The sequence below is a fragment of the Vicugna pacos genome, chromosome 7 (genome assembly GCF_048564905.1).
Source record: "Vicugna pacos chromosome 7, VicPac4, whole genome shotgun sequence".
Taxonomy (NCBI): Eukaryota; Metazoa; Chordata; class Mammalia; order Artiodactyla; family Camelidae; genus Vicugna; species Vicugna pacos.
Window position 1 is genome coordinate 54,843,566 of NC_132993.1, and position 21,274 is coordinate 54,864,839.

Below are 21,274 nucleotides of genomic sequence, written 5' to 3' on the forward strand. Positions count from 1 at the left end.
TCCATAGCATCTTTGATGGGTCAATGATCCAGCAAAAACTTGTCTACATTCATCTCTTCCTCTGACCTTTCTAAGGCATTACAGGCCATTCCCTGTCATTCTCACTCCATTCCAGCTAGGGCTCATTGGTCCCACAGAAGAAAAGATCTGACAAAACATATTCCAGCAGCAGACCTAGCACAAACTGATACCAATGACAGGTAATTAGAAAAACTAAAATTAGTTCATTCTTGTTTACTTGTTTACCGAGGAGTCAGCATTAGCCAGAATGACTGGAATAACATCAACATTAGTCTTAATTCATGAATTATTAAAGCCTTGAACTGAGTCATAGTAAATTTGCAGGAATAATGTTTTAATTTGATACTGTTTGCAATCAGCGCAGAAATAATGGGAAAGCATTTTTATGATCAAGCATTTGTAATAAAGGTGCCATTTTTATTTTAATAGCATTAAAATAATCCCTCTAAATATGAACTTTATCTTGTTAACTGAATTAAAAGACCCATTTTTCACAGGTAATGGAAAACATTATGACTACTGAATTCTTCTTTTTGCACTAGAAGAAAACTATTTTACAAACCATCCTTCTGAAGAAATGGAGACCTGATGAAATACATGCAAATATCACAGCCAATTATATGCTGAAAAGGACATCTTAATAGAGACTTATGTTTTCAAATAACAGTTGGCTGCTGCTCACGTTATTATGAAAGAGAGAAACACAGCACAAGTTGCAAAGCACAAGGGGAAATATTAATACCTCTGATTTGTCTTCCACTGATTGCTTTATACAAGGAAATTGCTAATCAGTATCTCCATTTCTTTGCCAATGCACAAAAGAAATTTATCACTTAAAAATTCAGTGACTTTCTTTGATGCACTTTTGTATGCATTTCTGCAGGGTATTTATCATGGAGTGGAATTTCTGCGCCATAGGGCGTGTGTATGTTCATTTTAATAGAGAGTGAAAGTTTTTCAAAATCAATGTGTGAGTTCTTACTTTGCCAGCCTTGGATGAGTGTTCCAGTTTCACTGTATCCTCACCAGTGTTTTCACTTGGTATTGCCACATAAAATATTTGATTTTGACCACTCCCCATGAATACTTGGCTTGAACCACTTTTTACAGGTTTAACGGCTTTTTTATATCATTCTTTGTGAAGTGCATTTATACGTCTCCTCCCCACCCACCTCCCCCTCTTGTCGGTCTTACCTGGGACAACAGCCAACTGGAATGAATGATCATTCTAAATATTTTTAGCACCTGCAGGCTTCAAAATTCAAACTCAGTTCAAACGCATAAAAAATACTTATTTTTTTTTCCTTTTAACTCAAATAATCTTCAACTTATTTTTTTAGTAGAAAGGCCAGTTCCTCTATATGACGATGTATGTTTACAGTGTGCAGCTTTGGAAAACAACGGGTGTGAGAACTGCTGCACGACTGATGGTGAGCCCGGTGGACAGACGCTTAATGTTTAAAGCTAGAGAGGGTTCCTAACCATTCCTGGGGGCCGGGCACTACTACAAATACAATATGGAGGCAGTTCTCTTTACCAGGACGGTTAGAAGTAGGTGGTGTGAAAATTTACTTGATAAGCTTGAGATAGGAGATGAGAATACCAGGAACTATGCTTATAGAAAGATAGATGATCTCTAAATGGCTCTCACGGCAGAGGGTAACTGCAGGATTTTTGACTGTTGGGGTAGGGTATGTACCTGTGGGATCAGAGAAGAGACATGAGGAGAAAACAGTAGGTCTGGATCCCTGTGAGATCCAGGAAGAGGACCTGCCTTCCTTGCCTCTGATTATGTATCAGATAACAGTGCCAAAAAATCAGCTTGAAGGGATGTTACCCTATTAGCTTACTTAGAAACACATATGTTCCTCTCTCTTCCATGGGTACCCAGCCTAATGTCTTTGATTTTGAAGTAGTGCGTAATTTGATAAATACAAAATTTTCAGGTATATTTTTTACAAAAATATTGCTGCACTGAGGATCAAACCTTTTGACCAATTTATATACCCACTGGTAGTTCATTTGTGAATCTGTGTCCCTCTACTTTGCTGACCACTAACATTTTGATATTTTAACATTTGCTAATTTGGTAGATAAATAAAAATGTTTACTCTGTTTTATTTTGAATTTATTAAATTATGAGTGTCACAGAACATCTTTTCAATAATTTATTGGTCATTTTCACTCTTCCCCATGAGCTGTCTCTTCATGGACTTTGACCATTTAGCTCTTGGACTGTTGACTCTCTGTTGATTGGTAAGCGTTCCTTTTCAATGACACAAGTTAGTATTTGTGTAGCTATAATGTTGACTGTATGCATTACACATTAATTTCTGTTTCTTATCTGGTTTTGGTAGCATGTGTGTCATATTTTTATGTAGTAAAACATATCATTTCTGCCTTCTGAGTGCATATATTTTTGCTGTGATTCATTCAGAAATTAGATGGCTGTGTTTTCTTCTCTTGCCTTCTCTTGGGCAGGTGAAGACTCTCTGTGACAAAACTGAATAATCATTTTAGTTCTCAAAACATTCTACCTTACCTTGCCACCTGTCCCATTTTTTAAATTGCAATTCAGTAAATATGAACTGAGACCCAACTACTTGCCTCAGCCCTTGCAAATTAGAGATGAGAAGAGCCACTAGCAAGACAGTGTCAAATGCAATCTCCAGCAACTTGCTCTTTACTAACTTTGTGATGTCTTTGAACATTTCCTTCTCACTAGCCTTAAACCGGTATAACATTAAGCTTGCCTCATAAGACACTTATAAATATGTATTTCTGACTATTTTATACTCCATTATTTTTCCTAGAAGTAGTTAAATGCCTTCCTCTATCACATTTGTTGAATGCAGGGGAAGGGCTACCTTTGTTAGCGTACAGCTTAAGCTGCTAGAGCAAGAAGATTACTTTTTAGGCAAGTATCTTATTAGGTAAATATCAGCCCTGAGTCACATGGCCACAATCAGCTCCAAGTGAGGCTGAGAAATTTCACTTCTACTTGGACAGCCACAGGTTTGCTCAGATTTTGGTGGGTTCTATGATTAGAAGGAATTAAGAGGTAGTGAATACCAGGGGACGCTTAGCAGCTTCTTCCATAACCCATGTGTGTGGCCACTCAATTATCTCATTTCTTTCACCCCATGCAAAAGGACACACCTCTATTCCAAAGGTGAACAATGTAGAGGCCAACCCAGTTTCGCTCAAAGTCTAGAACCTTTGCCTGATGCAAAATTCTTCCCATGAGTCCTGAGGATGTGCTTTCTGGTTCTATAACTGACAAACAAGTAGGTAATTTCACTGTCACTCCCCCAGCCCCCATGTCCCCACACACAAACACATAAATCCACTGATACACAGTAGTGGGGAGAACGAGGATAAAAATTCCTACTTGGAAACAGAAGAATGGGAGTCACACAGAACCACTTGTCTATAGCAATGCTGAAATCTTGCTGGGCAGAAACCCTAAAGACTCCTCTCATTAGCAGTGGAGTGAGCTCCTTGATGAAATTCTGACTCTGCTCTCTGGGAAAGTCCCTTGTCTGTTGTCTTTTTGGTCTCCTGGCTTTGTCCTTTGAGAAATTCTTCTCTGCCTACGATCTCCTGGGACACGTCTACAATGCACATTGGAAAGCTGACCCTCTGTTCCCTTTAGCTGTGATGCTGGACAAGGAGTTCTAGGTTTTAGGTTGAATGCAGCACAAGTTTGTCAGCAGATGCAGGGTTAGGATCTCAGGAGGTGCTTTATGGTCAAACAATCTCAAACTTTTGTAGATTAGACTTGTAAGTTCTTCAGCAATGTAATTTGCTGGAAAAAAAAATAGTTGACTTCTTTTCTATTTGGTTCCAGGTAGTTGTGTATAAAGAAACCACAGGCAAAGGCTTTATCTGGATGTAACTCTGACGATGTTATCATCTCTCTCTCCTTTGAATTAACAGCAGCTACACTGGGTATGAAAACAACACCCTTAATCAGATTTTGGGCTGACTCACATTCTTGGTGGAGAACACTTAAGGGAAGGCTCTTGAGAGAGGTCCTGGGTGACAATTTTATCTACTGTTATTTTGTTTACAGAAACAGTTGGCTTTTCCAAGTTACTAATCCCTGAGTCAGTTTAGATTAAAGGCCACCTGCCGAGAACAGAGCAGAGTTATAGTCCCCCTTCATCTCTGCTTTAAACTGGTTAATTCTTGCCTGACTCATCTCTCTCTTTAGAGGGCGTTGCTAAAAGCTGCAAGGATCGGCCAACACACATTATCATTCTGAATTTTCCTAACCCCTTTCCAGGAGATACAGACTTGGTAGGCACATGATCTGCCTTCTTAGTTACCATGGGTAACAGTTTTATTTAATGTTTGCCATAAAAAGGATTACTGGCTTCCCAGCCTGCACTCTTTACTTACTCGCTCTCAGCAAGCCTATCATTAAGGCAGGGCCACAGATATTAGAACATTTTTACAGTAAAACTCCTTTTCTGATACCAGTTTTTCTATTAATTAGACTACAGGCTGAACTGCTCTAAAAAGGAGACTCAGAAAGGCAATGGCTCAGATAAGAATGTTCTTTTTTTCTATCTGCTAGTCTTAAATACGCAGATCGAGTCATAGTAGGGAAGCTCTACCAGCTGCTCCACGTGTCATCCATCTCGGGGCCCAAGGTGGCTATTCAAGCCATTTCGCAGCCAGTGGAAAATGGACTAGGACAATGGAGGACAGAGAGCTTCCTTTTTAAGGAAATGACTGGGCACCTGCCTTTATAACTCAGTGAACTTCTGCTCACGTCATTGGCCTGAATTTAGTTCCGTGACCTAGCTGCTGGGGACACGGAGAGTGTGACCTGCTAAGTCACACAGGTGGGTTTCTATTACTAGAAAAAAGGGAAGGATGGATAACAGCGACCAGTCAGCAGATACAGATAGCACACTAATGTATTTTGCTCTCCCCTTGCTTGGTTTTTTGACATCGCTTTGGGGGAAAGAGCATGCATATTTAGCAACAATATTTTTAGCTTCCAAGTTACATATGAAATTACGTATTTTCAATCTGCCTTTTGAATATCTTTTAACATTCATATTACAATCTTAATCTTTTAAAAATCTTTTTAATATTCAGGCTGTTAATCAACACCAAGTCACTAATCAATAAAAACATTTTTTTATCTGTGATATTTGCTGCTTTTTTTTTATTGGTCTTTGTCTTGTAGGTTATACTCTGTATTTTGTTTTTTGTTTTCCAAAGCTCTCTAAATTTCTACCTTCTGAAATGTTCCATAGAGCCAAAATTTCTTACTGATGTTTAATGGTCGGAGACTACACATGGCAAACGCAAAAGGTGAGTGAATACATAAAAGAGTTGATGGTATTTATACAAGAGGTGGGTTTTTTCCTTCCAGAAAAGAAGGAATTTTGTCTACCTTCTGCATAGGTATTGTTCATCTTAATTTTTACTTCTCACCTCCGTATATATAACTCATCTCATTGAGCACAAATTACTGCAAGCTAGTAATACTAGTTTCTGGCATTCAGTTTTCTTCCCCATCATGCCACCCTCACCACCATTATTGTTTTATTTATTCTACTCAATCCTTGAGCTTTTCCCAATATTCCCTCCTCTTCTCCCAGTTTCCTCAAGTTCTTGAACAATTATGTTTACAATTCCCTTTCTCAGCATATCCAATTTTTGACATATCTGTTCATTTTGGCTTTGTTCAGAGTCTCTCTTCACCATCTTCTCCACGTCCGGGCACTGTGCCACACTCTCCTCCTCTTCCCTCTTTTCTCACTGGGCTTAACCTGGGGGAGCAGCTCAGCCTCCTCCTCCTGACTTCCAGCAGCCATGCTGGTTTTTTCCCAGCACCCACACTAATTGGTGAAGACCATCAAATACGTGGATTGTAGGGTGAGTAGGCAGGCAGATGCATGCTTAACCCTTAGAGAAACTGAGGTTAAAAGACAATTAAGTGATTTACTTAATACACTTGGCTCAACTAGTAATGGTGGAGCCAGGATTCTTCCCATGGTCTTTTAATTAAAAGACCTATCAAGACACCACACAGTGTTCACTGTTGGTGGGAATGTATTTTGGTGCAGCCACTATGAAAAACAGTACAGAGGGTCCTTTAAAAAACTAAAAATCAAGTTACCCTGTGATCCAGCAATCCCACTCCTGGGTATTTATCTGGGAAAAACTCTAACTGGAAAAGGCACATGCTCCCCAATGTTCATAGCAGCACTATTTACAATAGCCAAGTCATGGAAGCAACCTAACTGTCCATCAACAGATGACTGGATAAAGAAGATGAGGTATATACATACATAATACAATACAACTCAGCCATAAAAAAAAGAATGAAATAATGCCATTTGCAGCAACGTGGATGGACCTAGAGATTATCATACTAAATGAAATCAGACAGAGAAATACAAATATCATATGATATCATTTATATCTGGAATCTAAAATATGATACAAATGAACTTATTCACAAAACAGAAACAGACTCATAGACATAGAAAACAAACACATGGTTACCAGGGGGGAAAGAGGGTGGGAAGGGATAAATTGGGAGTTTGAGATATGCACATACTACCTACTATATATAAAATAGATAAACAACAAGGACCTACTGTATAGCACAGAGAAGTATATTCAATATCTTGTAATAAGTTATAAGGGAAAAGAATCTGAAAAGATATATATAGATAGATAGACAGATCTCTCTCTATATATATATCTATATATATATCCGATTCATTTTGCTGTACACCAGAAACTAACACAGCATTGTAAATCAACTATACTTCAACAAAAGTAAAAAATGATTCAAACCATTTTAAAGACACCATACAGTGTTTTTAAGCATTGCACTGTTACTGTAACCAGCCGCACTGCTTTCCAACAAAGCACAGGAAGCGTGACAGCACCAGTAATCTGTCAGTTACATTTGGCTATTCCCTGTCATCATGGGGAGGCCCCGGAGGGGGGCTGGTTCTGCCAAGACTGAACAGTTTACTTTCCAGGGGAAAAACTCCGCCTAGAAAATTGAATGAAATTATACCTTTTTATTTTGGGCCTCACTCAATAATCATCTTAAAAGCCAAAAGCACAAAATATGTTTTAAAAAACTCATATAGCTGGAAATTTTAGGATCCGAGAAGATTTTAACAAACTACAGGGTACCTATAATCCTTACTGGGAAATAGAACATAATTTCCATACTTTTTTGTTATGAACTCTTTTTTTCATTAAAAATTGGAGAATCATTGTCCTGTGACTATTTTTCTGAGATGCTTCTGAGTTTGTGGTAGTTCTGGTGCTGGAATATGGAATGATTTGTCCTGTGTGTCATTTATGAAATTCCTTGAGAAATAGATTGTGTTTATCTGTGACCTCTCCTCTTAGGGACTATCATCACAGGAACACAAAGAAGGAGGGTGTGTGGGGCCTACAGGGACAGTCGGGCATTATGCAAATGTTCTGCTTTGACTAACTGATAACCTCTTGGTGTCCGAAACATGACAAAGGGAAAAACAAAATGCAGACTCAAATAAGCAGTTGATTCAATTGATGTATAAATAAAGATGTTATCTCTGGTGCTCTCAATAAAAGCTCATGGAAAAATAACACTAGACCTTATAAAACAGGACCTTTTTTGAAACACGTTTATATTCAGAAGTTAAAAATCTCAAATAATGATGATTCTTCTCAGTCCAATATGGGTTGGATGTTACGGACCATTAGAAGCCTGCTGGCTACCCTCACGGATGACGCGCTGAGAAGACTGTCATTCTAGCAATGTCCCTCCTAGGTCTTCAGATACACGACTCACAGGGATCCTGTGACTGGGAGTAGAAAAACTCCACTCTCAAACACCAAAGCTCAAAAATTATCTTATTTAATTAGCTGTTTAGTTGTTCAAAATATTTTGTTTCTGTTTCAAACAATCTATCACACCAAATCCTTTGTTTCCAAGTTGGCCCATATATACTTTTGCCTTTGCAGTAGTGTTACTGTTCCTGTGAAGACAGCAAATGCCTTATGCAAACCTAGCATGAGAGATTTCTTTCTGCCTCTGTTTAGAAGATTGTCAGGTTGGGACAAAACTGTACCTTGCAAGGATTAGGAAGGAGATGAAATAAATGTTGGCCAGATTTCCCCTCAGCTACAATCACATTTATTTTCCACTTCAGGAATAAGGGTCTAGGCTGAAAGTGTAAATGACAGAAGAAAGTGGAAAAATCTACTGGCTTTCCAGATTATCAGCTTTTATCCAGTACATCAACTGACTAGACTACTGGTTTCATTGTATACTTTTCTACCCAGTGTGGTGGGTGGAGAACCAACTCCCCAAAGATGGCTACACCCTGCCCAGAACCTGTGAACGCATTACCTTACTAGACAAAGGGACTCTGTAGGTGTGATTAAATTAAGGATCCTGAGAAGGGGACATTACCCAGGATTATTCTGGTGGGTCCAAGGTAATTACAAGGGTCCTTATAGGTGAAGATGGGAAGCAAGAAAGTCAGAGTCAGAGGAGATGTGACTGATGGTCACATAGCAAGGTCAGACAGGGAGACAGAGAGATTGCTGAAGAGGCTTCTAGCTTTAAAGACAGAAAGAATGGCCACAAGCCAAGGAATGCAGGAGGCCACGAGAAGCTGGGAAAGGCAAGCACAGAGATGCTTCCCCAGAGCCTCCGGAAGGAAGGCAACCCTGCTGGCCCACCTTAGGATTCTGAGCTCCAGAAGAGGAAGGCAGTATGTTTGGGCTGTTTTAAGCTACATCATTTGGGATCATTTGTTACAGCAGCAATGGGAAATGAATGTACTACAATTCAACGATACCCATTTTAAACATACAGTATCAAAATTGCAGCATTAAAATTTTTTTTAAGTATTACCTTACACATATACCTGTATCCATATATTTTGTATCTGTTAAATAGTTAGGTCTTAGTTGTAGGGTCGCTAATGTCACGATGACAAGAATATGGCAAATTTCATTCATTAATTAAGAGCTCTCATTTGGCCCTTTATGTGAAACATCATCTAAAAAAAATGAAGCAGCTGTTCCACAACACAGTATTATCTCATTTTAGCTTGTTTCCTTAAAATTTCTCTGAAGTAACACATTGCTTTATTTCCATTTTGAAATGCAGTTACTCCAGGTTAGGGATTCAGAGCCTTGGCACTACTGACAGTTTGGACGAGACAGGCCTCTGCTGCGAGGGGCGCTCCTGTGCCCTTACAGCGTTGGGCGGCACCCCTGGCCTCTGCCCACCAGATGCCGGTACAACGAGATGTGCCCCAGCAGTGACAACCAAAACTGTCATCAGGCATTGACAGGTATCCCCAGGGGAGCAAAATCCACCCTGGCTGAAAAATCACTGCGTGAGGTCACGCGCAGTTTGGGGAGAAATGCCCCATAAGCATCCACTAGAACATTCACCAGAGTATTTGGTTATATCGTTAGGAAATCATCAGAAAGGCAAAGGTTGTTGCTTCCTTAAAATTCACGCTTGTCCCTAAAGGAGGTCGCCAACCTCAACAAAGCATTCTCTCAGGGACTCCCATGGTCGTCTTCTTGCCTCACTGGGACCGTCGCATCCTCCTCGCCAGCTTCCCCTCACCTCCCGCATCCCTGTGTGGTGAGACATCCCCAGGAATCAGTCATCCTGTCAGATCTTCCGTATGTACACTCACATCCTAGGTCATCATGTTCATTCTTGTGTCTTTAAATGTATCTATACACTGACCCAGAGCAAATATAGGTCCCTGGCCATGGACTCTCTGTGGAACTTGAACAGCTACTCAGTAACTTCAATTAACTGTCCAATAGGAAGGGCACCTCAAAAGTGAACATGTTTAACTCCTGTTTCCCCACCCAAACCTTCTCCTTCCACAGCTTCCCAGCTCAGTAAACAGCAACTCCTCTGAGACTCGACTTCTCTCATTTTCTCACACCCTCCATCAAATGCACTGTCCTCCCGTGGGCTTCATACTCACAACACACAGGGATCCAGTCCCCTTCTGCCACCACCTCCATCAGTTCTGTCCCAGGTTATACGCAGAGCCTCCTAACTGGCCTCTCCTTCCTGGCTTGTCATCCTGTCGTTTCTGCTCAACTCAGGAGCCACAGTGAGCGTTCCAAAACATCAGACAAGTCATGTCACTCCACTAAATCCCACCCAGAGAGGGAATGAAAACGCCACAAGTTCTGTGTGGTCTATGCTTCCAGGACCTTCCTGACCTTACCTCCTGCACGTCTCCATCTCTCCCCATCACTCTCACCACGCTGGCTTCCTCACAGTCTCTTGAGAGAGACAACCAGCTTCTTAACCCTCTGCATGGACGGCTCTGCTGTCCCACCCCCTCCCCAGAGATATGCCCAGGGCTGTGTCACTAGTCATGGTTCTCCAGAGAAACAAAAACAAAAGGATGGAGAGGTAGATAGTGGGGCGGGGGGGGACGGGGGGGGGATCTCGGTATCTAGCTGTATCTATTTTTTTAAAATAAGATTTATCATAAGAAATTGGCTCACATAACCGTGGAGGCTGAGGAGGCCCACAATAAGCTGTCTCAAGCTGGAGACACAGGGAAGCTAGTGGTATAAATTCCAGTCTGAGTCCAAAGGCCTCAGAACAGAAGGTCTGATGGTATAAGTCAGTCCCAGGGCAGGAGCAGACAGATGTCTCAGCTCAGGCAGGCAGAGAGAGCCAATTCAACCTTCCTCCACCTTTCAGTTCCATTCAGGCCCACAACAGACTGCGTGCTGCCGGACCCCAGTGGGGAAGGCCGTCTGCTGTAGTCAGTCTCTGAGAAACACCTTCACAGGCACAGAGATAACGTTTAACCAGAAAGCCGGGCATCCCACGGCCCGGTCAAGTTGACACATAATAGTAACCATCACAGACTCATCCCCTCACTTCCTGCAGATCTCTGTCCAAATGTCACCTTGGAGAGGCTTTGCCTGTTCACTCCATTTAACACAGAATCCCTCATCTCACAACCCCGATTTCTCCCCCTGGCCTTACTGTTCTTCCTGACACTTACTGTGAGATGGCAGACTATGGATGTTCGTACTTGTGTCTTTTCTGTCTCCACCCACTAGACTGTAGCTCCCCTGAGGGAGGGCATCCTTAACTCTCTGCTCTCTGCTGTATCGCCAGCACTAGGCTATATACCAGGATATACAGAAAGAGACAGATACATACATAAGTATCTTTCTCTCTCTCTACATATATATCAGGATAACATGCCAGGATAGCATAACAGGTTGCAAATACATTATAAAAGCAATATGTGATTGTATTCTTTTGACCCTCAAAATTGGAAAACAGTATAAAAATACTTCTCGACTAGGAACACAGCCACATTTGGCCTGCCTGGAAGCATTACTTGTTTCCAATCTAAAATAAAAGGAAATACGGCTGTGTCGCTCGGCACTTTCAGGAACTAGCAAATGCTTTTACCATTAACAAGGACACAGAATGCACTCTACTGTGCTGTTTGGATGTACCCATCTCTTTGAGGAAAATCAAAGACAAGAAAGCAATCTAATGTTTCATATTAAAAGTTAAAGCAATAGCACCATTCAAGAAAAATAAAAAATTAACTAGGAAACTTTTATATTTATTCATTAGGCTGTACGAAGCTGCATTTCAAATCCCAAAGACTAAACCTACATGGGTTTACTATAATTGGACTTGAAGACTCTAGAGTATCATAGAACAATGGCCCTTCTGTAATCCAGCGAATGTTCCCTTTTCACAAGGAGACTGGTTCCCCTCCCCAGCCTGGCCGCACAAGGGTCGTAGGTGTTTCTTCAAGCCACACCAGCTGCGGGTGTGAAGTGCAAACGACAACTCCCTAGCTTGCTATTCCAGGTAATTTTTACAAATCCTCTTCAGCGCCTCTCTCCACCAGCTGCCCTTCAGTTTACTAACCACAGGCCTCCTAGGTCTCCTTGGTACAGCTGCCATTCCTGGGAATTTCCGGGACCACCCCCACGGCGTCGTCTCCCCCACACTGCTTGTGCTGGTGATGCAGCCCTCTCCGCGGGTGTCGCCGTCCCTGCCTCTGAGTACGCGGGTGTGGGATGGGGGAAAGCAATCTGTTCACAGCTCAGACTTAAACAGCAGTTCTGCGTAAGGTGAAGGTTTTGGAGTCCAGCGGAGACAGGAGGAGAGAACCCCAGGGATCTCCCTGCTTCTTTAGACGTCAGTGTATGCGGCACGCTCTCACCTCCGAGGCCTCGGTTCTCGGCGTTCCCTCTGCCTGGGTGTGATCACAAGGTCCACTCCCTCCTCCTGTCCATTCTGTCTGACCATCACCTCCACCTGCACTGCACCTCACTCTTCACTGAGTGTTTCTTGTCCTCCCTCCCTCTCTTCCTCCACAGAACTTACCTTCTAATATATTTGTATAATATATCTGCTAATTGATTTTGTTTTCATTAGCCTCTTCATGAAATGACAACTGGGATTGTCTGTTTCACTCCTGTTGGAGCCTAAGTGCCCAGAACAGCACGTGACACCAAGTAATGCCCCACAGATAATTAATGAATGAACGAACGGCCCCTGGGAGTGCAGCTTCTCACTGCTTCCTCTCCACCCACATGAGCCCCAAGTCCGCAGCAGACCAGCTACCTTTAGGCCAGAACGGACCTGGGCCCACGTCCCCAGGCCAGGACCGCGTCTGAAACACACAGCCCTTCCTGCCTCCAGCGAGAGGGTGCCAAGTCCTCAGACCGCTCCTCTCCTCTGATTCCCCTTTCCACCCGCGTGTAGCTTTCCCTCCTCAACCAGCCACGCCCAGCTTACCGGCAAAGTTGGTTTCTACCTTACTGGAGCTCCGTCTTCTGCCCCAACTCCTGTTTCCTGGGTGCTGTTAAGTTACTTAAACAAAAAGGCCATTAGACTGCGGTGGCTCTAATGCAGTGGCAGCCGATGTGAGCGAACCAAAATCTAAGCCTGTAAATGCCTCACGGTTACAAAATCAGGGAAAATCAGTCACAAACAGCCAACGCAGCTTGAAGCTGTAGCCAATCAGTGATTTCCTTGCTTTGTTTCTGCCTTTTCTCGATGACCGTCTCTCCCAGGTGCTCCATTTAATGCGGCCTGCCCTAAGTCGAGTTTTGCTCAGAAAAACTCTTAAAACTTTTCCTAAGCTTCTGTTTATCTTTTAACAGGGCCCAGGTTTCATCTGCACTGTGATTTTTAAAATTGAAAATTATGGGTAAACACTAACTTCTTGAGCAAGGACACTAAATATCTGGCACTGAATTATTCTCTATTCGAACGGAGACCTACGGTCTGTGAACGCGTTTTGAAATTGAAATTTCTATGTCCTGAGCATGAAGGGCGTAACAAAAAGGCACACACACACACACCATAGACAACTGAGAGTGTTTAGCTGTTTTAAATTGAAATGTACAAATCTTATTTGGAACAGTAACTTTTTTTAGAACCTATCATATGCCTAATGTTCAAAAGAATAAAGTTCATAAACAGGAAAAAAAAGAGAAAATTTTGTAACCATGGAAACGTTTAATTTTGACTACTTAATATGGACGAATTAAGAAATACTAAATTCATATCTATTTATGCATAAAAATAATTTTAAAGGTAACCATGTAATTAACTCACATATCACATTTGAATAAAATGTCACAACCACCTTTCCAAAAAGAGATGCGTTTTAATGATGAAAGACAGGATAAGTGAATTGTTGGTATGTATCTTTGGTGACAGTAAACATGTACTATCATATATAGAAACGTGGATAAGAACACAAATTATTTTGTCAGGAAAAAGCTGTGCTTTCAAAGTCTTTTTAAAAGGCCGAAAAGGTAAAGTTTCTCTTAGAAAATGGTTCTTAGGAGTTAATGGTATCAAAGTCACATTGGCTAAAGAAGGAAAACAAACTTTCAAAGCCATCTTAACAGAAATCTTACTGCCAACATACAATTCTTTTGAACACAACACACAGAAAGGAGACTGACCTCAAAGGCATTTATAACTGTCTTCTCTGGTACATGAAAGAACAAGTTTGGCTTATGGGTCCTGAATTGTAAAACTTCCTGACAAACTCCCCTAGATTGTGCATAGCGTTTCTCCTTTAAAAGGTCATGTGAAAAGATGTACGTTAGCTTCCATCAGAGCTAATATTGGTCTATAACAGAAGTTTAAGTTATTTTAAAGTATTAACATAAGAAAATTCTAGTTTGAAACGAATTTCAAACCAATACTAGGCATTAAAGGATAGCCTTACAGCTGAGGTTAATTTTCTCAAGTCAAACAAAGAAACAGACCCTCCCTTTTTTCCCCAAACACAGCAAGGGGACAACTGCCCCATAATGTTTGTTTGTTTGTTTGTTTGTTTTCCTACAAAAATCACTTTACCACCTGCTGGAATCCCAGCCCAGGAACCAGCCTGTGAATGTGGGTGGCTCATGGCCCTGTTTTATGATAACAATTGGTGTCCTCTTGTCTCTTCCAGAAGGGTCCGTCTCAAGGTACATTTTGGCTGAAAAGAGTTAAAAAGATGAATTCAGTTAGTTTCAATTAAAGTAAAATAACCATAGAATGAAAAGTCTTCCAACAGAAGTAGTAAACCAAATTTTCCTTGCCCCAAAGAAGCCAATGTTACTCCATATGAAGAATTCCTTATTGATTTCTCTCTTCTGCCACAGAAAGTGCAGGAGAGTCTCATTATGCCCTGAAAAAATTCCAAACTTTGTGGAATTATCCTGACAGCATAATTATTTTTCACTTTGCAATAACACACACACACACAAAATTGTGCCAGAAAGAGCAGCGTTACTGAAAAGGAATTTTTTTAAAAGCTAGGTTATCACAGTTAGGGCGGTCTTACTATTTCCATAATAAAAAAAGTGTTTCAGTGAACTACAAATTTTCAGAATAAATTGATATATTCTAAATTAGGCAACAAAACATATTTTTCTTATTCCTACTCTGAAATCCTTCAGTTAAAAAATTCCATTACTGTTTACTTCTGAGGATGAAAGCTAAGACTCGTAGTCAGTTGTGGAAGCTGTGGTGAGAAGGGCAGTTAGGAACTTGGGAACAACTACTCGGGGTTACCGGCATCGCTGCCCACGGGATCTAGCTTACCAGACTTCAGAGACTCTGTCTTCTCAACTTCATTGGCATCCTTGCCAATCCAAATAAAAATCTGAAAAATGAAACCATAATAATACATATCGTTTGGGAGTGTTGACTTGGTGCAAGCTGTATGCAAAGAGCTTCTCACACGTTTTCATTGAATCTTCCAACAACCCCAGAGGTTAGGGATGTGGAGATGGAGGCGCAGAGAAATCTGATCACCTTCCCAAAGTCTACACTTACTAGGAGACATTGAAATTTATATCCCACCAGTTTGCCTCCAGATTTCACATTCTGGTATTTTATGTTTATGCAGTATTTTCCAGTTGATAAAGTGAACTTTCCCCCAAACAACGTACTGGCTGGTTTCTCTGCACCCACCCCTGGGGTGTATGAGCCAGTCATTATCCCCATATTATTATCCTACGTTGCGGCGGCCACAAGTAGCTTGTTTGTGGGCACCCCAGACTTCCTTTAGGAACCCTAATGTAAACCTAGTGTTCCTCTCCTATGGCATTCTATCCTATAATACTCTGATAAAAGTGCTATATTGATTTTTTAAAAACTGATGCATATTCTATATGTATCCTTCCTGTCAAATGTATAGGCTGGATACCTCAATGGTGAAAAATTCTCCTGAGTTACTTTATATTAAATCACTTTAAGACGACTTGTTGGGAGAGAAATTTTGGTCAAATTAGTTTTGACTGTATTCTAATTCACACTGAAAGTGCTAGAACATTTGCTTGCAGAGCACAGAAGCAACCACGACAGCAGTGGTAATGAAAGTGAAAAAGCATGATTTACAAAAATGAAATGCAGCACAGGAAATATTCTAAGGTACGCATAAACACAGAAGCAAGAGTTAACCACTAACGGAAATACATTCTTCTGAATAAGGAGATGTCATTCTTATTTTATAAATTCTTAAATACATAAAGGTATTTTATTGACACGAGGTTTTACATATCATATCTAGAAATAAGTGACCGGTTCACTTGAGGAGAATCCGTGACTAGATCCCAAATTCAAATATGGTCATTCTAGACCCAGCTAAGGTATGATTTAACTGAATGACCTTGCAGTTAAGAACCGACCTAAGTAACACTCTCTATGGTTGACTCTAAGACTAGGCCCACTTCAGATAACTGTTTCATAATTTTTCTGTATTTAGTTCCTAACATTTAGTTCCTGACATTTATTTTTCCCTTTCACTATTATTAGTTTACAGAGACTTAAAAAAAAAACCAACTATCAGATATAGTATGTCAAATCACCATTAATTTTCTACCAAATAAAGATATATATAACAATAGTAAATTGTACTGTGTAGATTCAAAACTATCCTGTGTCTGTTTCTTCCCCAGGGAAGGGGACCCCATGACTTCTTGTCAAATTTCAAGAGAAATTCTGAATATTTCAGCTTCCCCTGAGGCATTTACCCCCATGGTATTGTGCCTACTAATGCATTTATTACTTAAATGAGTGGATGGATGAATGGATGAATAAATTAGGAATGAGTGAATTTTACAAATAAATAAAAAATCTATTCAAGATGGTAGCCATGAAACCATCTCCACCTTAAGAAGCCAACTTGCCACATGTATCAGGTTTACTTTTTGCCAAAACTGTGGTGAGTTTCTTTTAAATACAGCCGAAATCCATATGTCTGGTTATTATTAGACTTGCCACTTCTCAAAGCAGGTTTTGTCAGCTCCCGACTGTAAGGACATTCTCTTGTTATGAACAAAAAAAAAAGTTTTACCTGTTCCCAAGCATCTAGTAACATGACATCATCTTCTGCTAAATCATCCTGGGTGAACTCTCCTGGAACCTCTTCAATCTGAAAGGGTATGAAAAAGCTTTGTGACCCAACAGCCAAGCGGTGATTTTTCTAATACATAGGATACAAGTGCCTTGTATTTGGAGCATAGCAAAAATAAAGTTTGGCAGTCATTTTTTCCTTCCTTTTGGGTAATAAAGATTTAAATAATTGTTTATCTGTTTAATGGGGTATCACAAACTGATGGTTTGTGCTTCACATACGTATTGTATCTGAATGCCTTAGGGAGGCCATATACAGTCGGTTCTGCCACAGCTGTCTCTACTTCCAGTTCTTTATGACAAGTTGCCTCACAGATTTATGCTGCCTTCCTAGTTCCTAAAGACATTTAAGTTTATGATCTGGGTATTAAATTGTCTTTCATTTTATAGGTCAAGATTATTTTAATAAAATCAATAGGTCTGGTCATTTTTATGAATCAACAATTTTCAATAAGATATTATAACAATATTCCATATGCAAAGCGTCATTATTGTTATTTTAAACGGGTTAAATTGTGTTCTATGTAGTTAACATTAAAGGGTAATGGAGAGGGTTGGTTTCATGCACCCAATAAATGGGTATACTTTAATCTAAGTTCAAAATTTTTAAAGAATTCTGGATGAACCACCCCCTCCTCCCCAATCCTTAGGAAAGATTGGATTATGGATTATAGTCTGCAGTTCTTCACTCCTTCCCTCCGCTGTGTGACTCCGCAATACAGTGGAGCAGGTGAGGTTGACTGAGGCGTTGGCTGTGTCATATTAGCACATGGGACTCAGCGGGGCCCTCTTGTGCTGCTGGGCTCTGTCCTGGGAAAAACAGGCACGCACCTAACCTGTAGCCCCCTGAGCACAGCAGTACATATCGTTTGTAATTCGATGAGATTTTTAGATTGTTATACAGAAAACAAACACTAACATTTACAGAGGGCAAGAAACTGGGTTTATCTCATCTTTTTACAGAATAATTACCAATCACATATAATGATTTAAAAAAAGCAAAAAACCTTAATATCATTTACTCCATGCCAGGTACTGTTCTAATCTTTTACATGCAACAACTAATTTAATATTCACAGCCACTCTACAAAATAAGTACTAGAATTATCCCTATTTTTCAGATGAGAAAATTATAGCTCAGAGAGGGTAAGCAACCAGTCTAAGGTCACATAGCCAGAAAAATAGTATCACCAAGTAAGTGATATCAAGTAGCCAGACTGGTTCTAAAAGGTTTGCTTTTAACCAACAGGTTCTGCTCTCTTGTATGAATCTATGTGTCTAAAGCCTGCTTTCTGTTTCTTGGTAATAAAATCAAATCTTGTTAGTAATAGTCCTTTTCCTTAAAATGTGAAGGGATTAGAGTTCAAAATATCAAACAAGGAAATGAGTAGGTGCAAAGGGAAAGTAAATTTCTCTTAAATATATGCATGATAAAACCCCAAAATTAATAGATTTCTTTTTAAACCTAAGAACAAAGCCTAGGTATAATTTTTGTAAAATGTATCTTCATTGGAAACAAACATGTTATTTACATCAATATTAGCAAATAATACTAATAAGAAACTATAGGAGCATTGTGCTGAAAAAGAAGTTGTTTGGATGCAGTATCAAATTAACAGTCAAAAGAGTAAAACAACAGATTTTTCTGACAAGTATATAAAATACAGGGATTTCCTGCAAAGTATGTGAACAACTGTGACCAACAACCTAATATTTATCACAATCTACCACTTAAATCTTTAATTTTTAGACCAATCACTCATAAGCTTCAAAAGTGGTTCACCCATGAGCAGTTTCTTCTTCAAAGCATTTTACTTCTCGCAAGCAATGTACCTGAAAAAACACTTCGGCAATTTTCATGTCTGTGTTGGAAAGCAAAACTGATATTTACTAAGACATGGTGACCAAATCTGCAGATCAAATTTTATAGGCAAGGAATTCACTCTTTAAGAGAAAAATTTACACAAAAGCCTCACATGTCAAACAGAGAAAGCCGAATTTTTGTGGTCAAACTGAGATGAGAGGCCATAGCCCAGGACATATTTCAGAGCCCAGTAGAAAAATCCCTCTTGTACACAGGTACTTCTGCTTCGGATTGCCTGGAACTCCAAGCCTGCGAATGACTAGGAAATAAAATACTCCTGCTGATTTCAGTTCATTTGCAGGTGTGTATATAGCTTTCTGTGATTTTGCCCCATGAGCATAATATTTCCATAATATTTTTTTATTCAGTCAACATGGTGAAACTTTTTATTCCCCTGGGAGACCAAAGTGCACAGTTTACCTAGTTTGATCAGAGGAACCATTACTGTTGCCCACATAAAGTGTCACATTTTTGCATTATCAAACCCAACCACATGCATATTCGTACAGCAGTGACCACATGCTGACACAGGTGCAAAGTGGCTGATATTTCTAAGAGCAGCCTGATTTACAGAGTACCTTCCAGTACTCCCATGCTTTCCCATCCACTACGTTGTGGGCTCCTAAACCAACCCCGTGCAGAGCAAAGACTATCATCTGTGATTTTCAGGGAAACTAAAACTGAGACTTGGAGCAGTAACATGGCTGGAAAGAGCCAGAGCCAACACCAGAACACCTCTTCCAACGTGGCTCGGATCTGCCCAGGGTTTCCCGAGACACTCACAGTGAATCTTCCGGTCTTGTTGGAGCAGCCGTAAAGCCGAGGAGGATGGTCTTCTGCCTGGGTTTCTAGCAGGGGAGAGGTCTGGTAGCCTTTTTTCCCTCCAAGGGAACTCCAGAACTCCTCTGTGGAAAACACACCGAGTTATCCAATGCATCTTCAGGAGCATGCGGTTGGAATTGCTTTACATCAATAAATAATAATATCTCACTTTGACTCCATTGTTAAGAAGTTATTTAAATATAACAGGAGAAGTTACTCAAATCCAGCAGGTACTGTCACCCACTTTTGCAACTAATGAAAGGGTTCTTAAGGCCCTATAACCAATACAAAGTTCCCATTTCTGAAAAAATAAATAAATGGCAAGATTAGCAATTATCCCAAACCGAGTTCTAGTGAGTGTCCTGGGCCCCACCTGTACACACCTGGTTCCTTGCCTTCCTGAATCCTCGTGGTTTTGCATTTAAGGACATTTGCCACATACTCTGCTCCTTTCTCCTCCTCCCGGCTGGCACCCTTTCCGAGCCAGGTGTAGCCGTTGTTTTGCCAAAGTTTCAGCACAAAAACGTCATTGGAATTCAATGAATTTGCATCAACATCGACCTAGAGTATAAAGAAAAAGAACACAATGATTTAAATTCATTGCTGCTCCCTCAATAAACATGTCCAAGAAGCTGTGACAGTGCCAAGCCACCTACAGGCTTCTGTCCTGATCCCAGTGTGTTAAAGTGGGGCGGCACCAGGACCCCACAATGGCCTCAGAAGCATGAGAGCACGAGCACTTTTGCTCTGCGTCACTTTAACGCTGAACTGCCTGCAGACAGCAGCACAAGGCTCTAAATTAGAGCACAAAATTAGCCCAACTTAAGTGATAAGTAACAAAGATAATGTTCAAAGAGACCATGAGAACGAGGATGGGCTGTAACATGTTTGGAAAGAGGATGTAATATTCACAAATGATGCATGGAAAGCACAGAAGTTCAGCTTTTCTCTCTCCCACTGAAAAGGTTTAGCAAATCATCAAAGGGACACCTAAAAATCTTAAACAGGAACTGGGGTCCATTTTTGGTAAAAATATAGTAACACAGAATCACTAAAAAGTTCACCAGGTCACACTTGATATAGTTCAAATTATAAAAGACTATTTATGGGGGATTAAAAACACAGCACTGACACCACCCCTTCCTTTCAACCGAGAAGCATGGACGCCATCTGCAATAGGCCAGGTGAGCAGTTCCAGTCTGTGTGGCCACAGAGTGAGAGGCACCTGGATGAGACAAGACTCCAGCCTGAGGGTGAGGTTGCAGGTGGAACCCTCTCTGGGCAGGGACAAGGCATGCGCTGCATCTTGGGCTTCAGTAAGCCTGAGGGCCAAGGATGGGCTTGTGTCTTGGACCGTATCTATGACCTTGTCATTGTGTGTCTCTGTGCTGGTCTCCATTTGAGACCCTCTGTGTAGCCACATGACTGTGTGACTGTGACAGTATGTGCATGTCTTTCTGTGGGACCATGGGACTCAGTGTGATGGGTGCTAACAGGGAGATGAAGGAGAACCAGTAAGCAAGACAGCGACAGAGCAGCCACAAGAAGGAGGAAGAAAGCACGAGTGCAGCGTCCTGAGGCCAAGCGAGGGGGGGTGCTTTACAAGCAGGCTGGTGATC

General features: G+C 40.8%; 1 protein-coding gene across 1 annotated transcript in view; it reads right to left on the reverse strand.

Annotated features, from left to right (window-relative positions):
- Window positions 1-13,698: 13,698 nt before the first annotated feature.
- The window catches only part of SCIN (scinderin), a 66,250-nt gene continuing 58,674 nt past the window's right edge, over window positions 13,699-21,274 (reverse strand). Inside the window, exons 12-16 of the mRNA XM_006217747.3 lie at window positions 20,039-20,216; window positions 19,617-19,738; window positions 16,911-16,988; window positions 15,155-15,215; window positions 13,699-14,546 (exon numbers count right to left, since the gene is read on the reverse strand). Of these exons, the coding sequence (XP_006217809.2) occupies window positions 14,419-14,546; window positions 15,155-15,215; window positions 16,911-16,988; window positions 19,617-19,738; window positions 20,039-20,216 (567 nt within the window). The 3' untranslated portion in view covers window positions 13,699-14,418. The remainder of the gene's footprint in view (window positions 14,547-15,154; window positions 15,216-16,910; window positions 16,989-19,616; window positions 19,739-20,038; window positions 20,217-21,274) is intronic.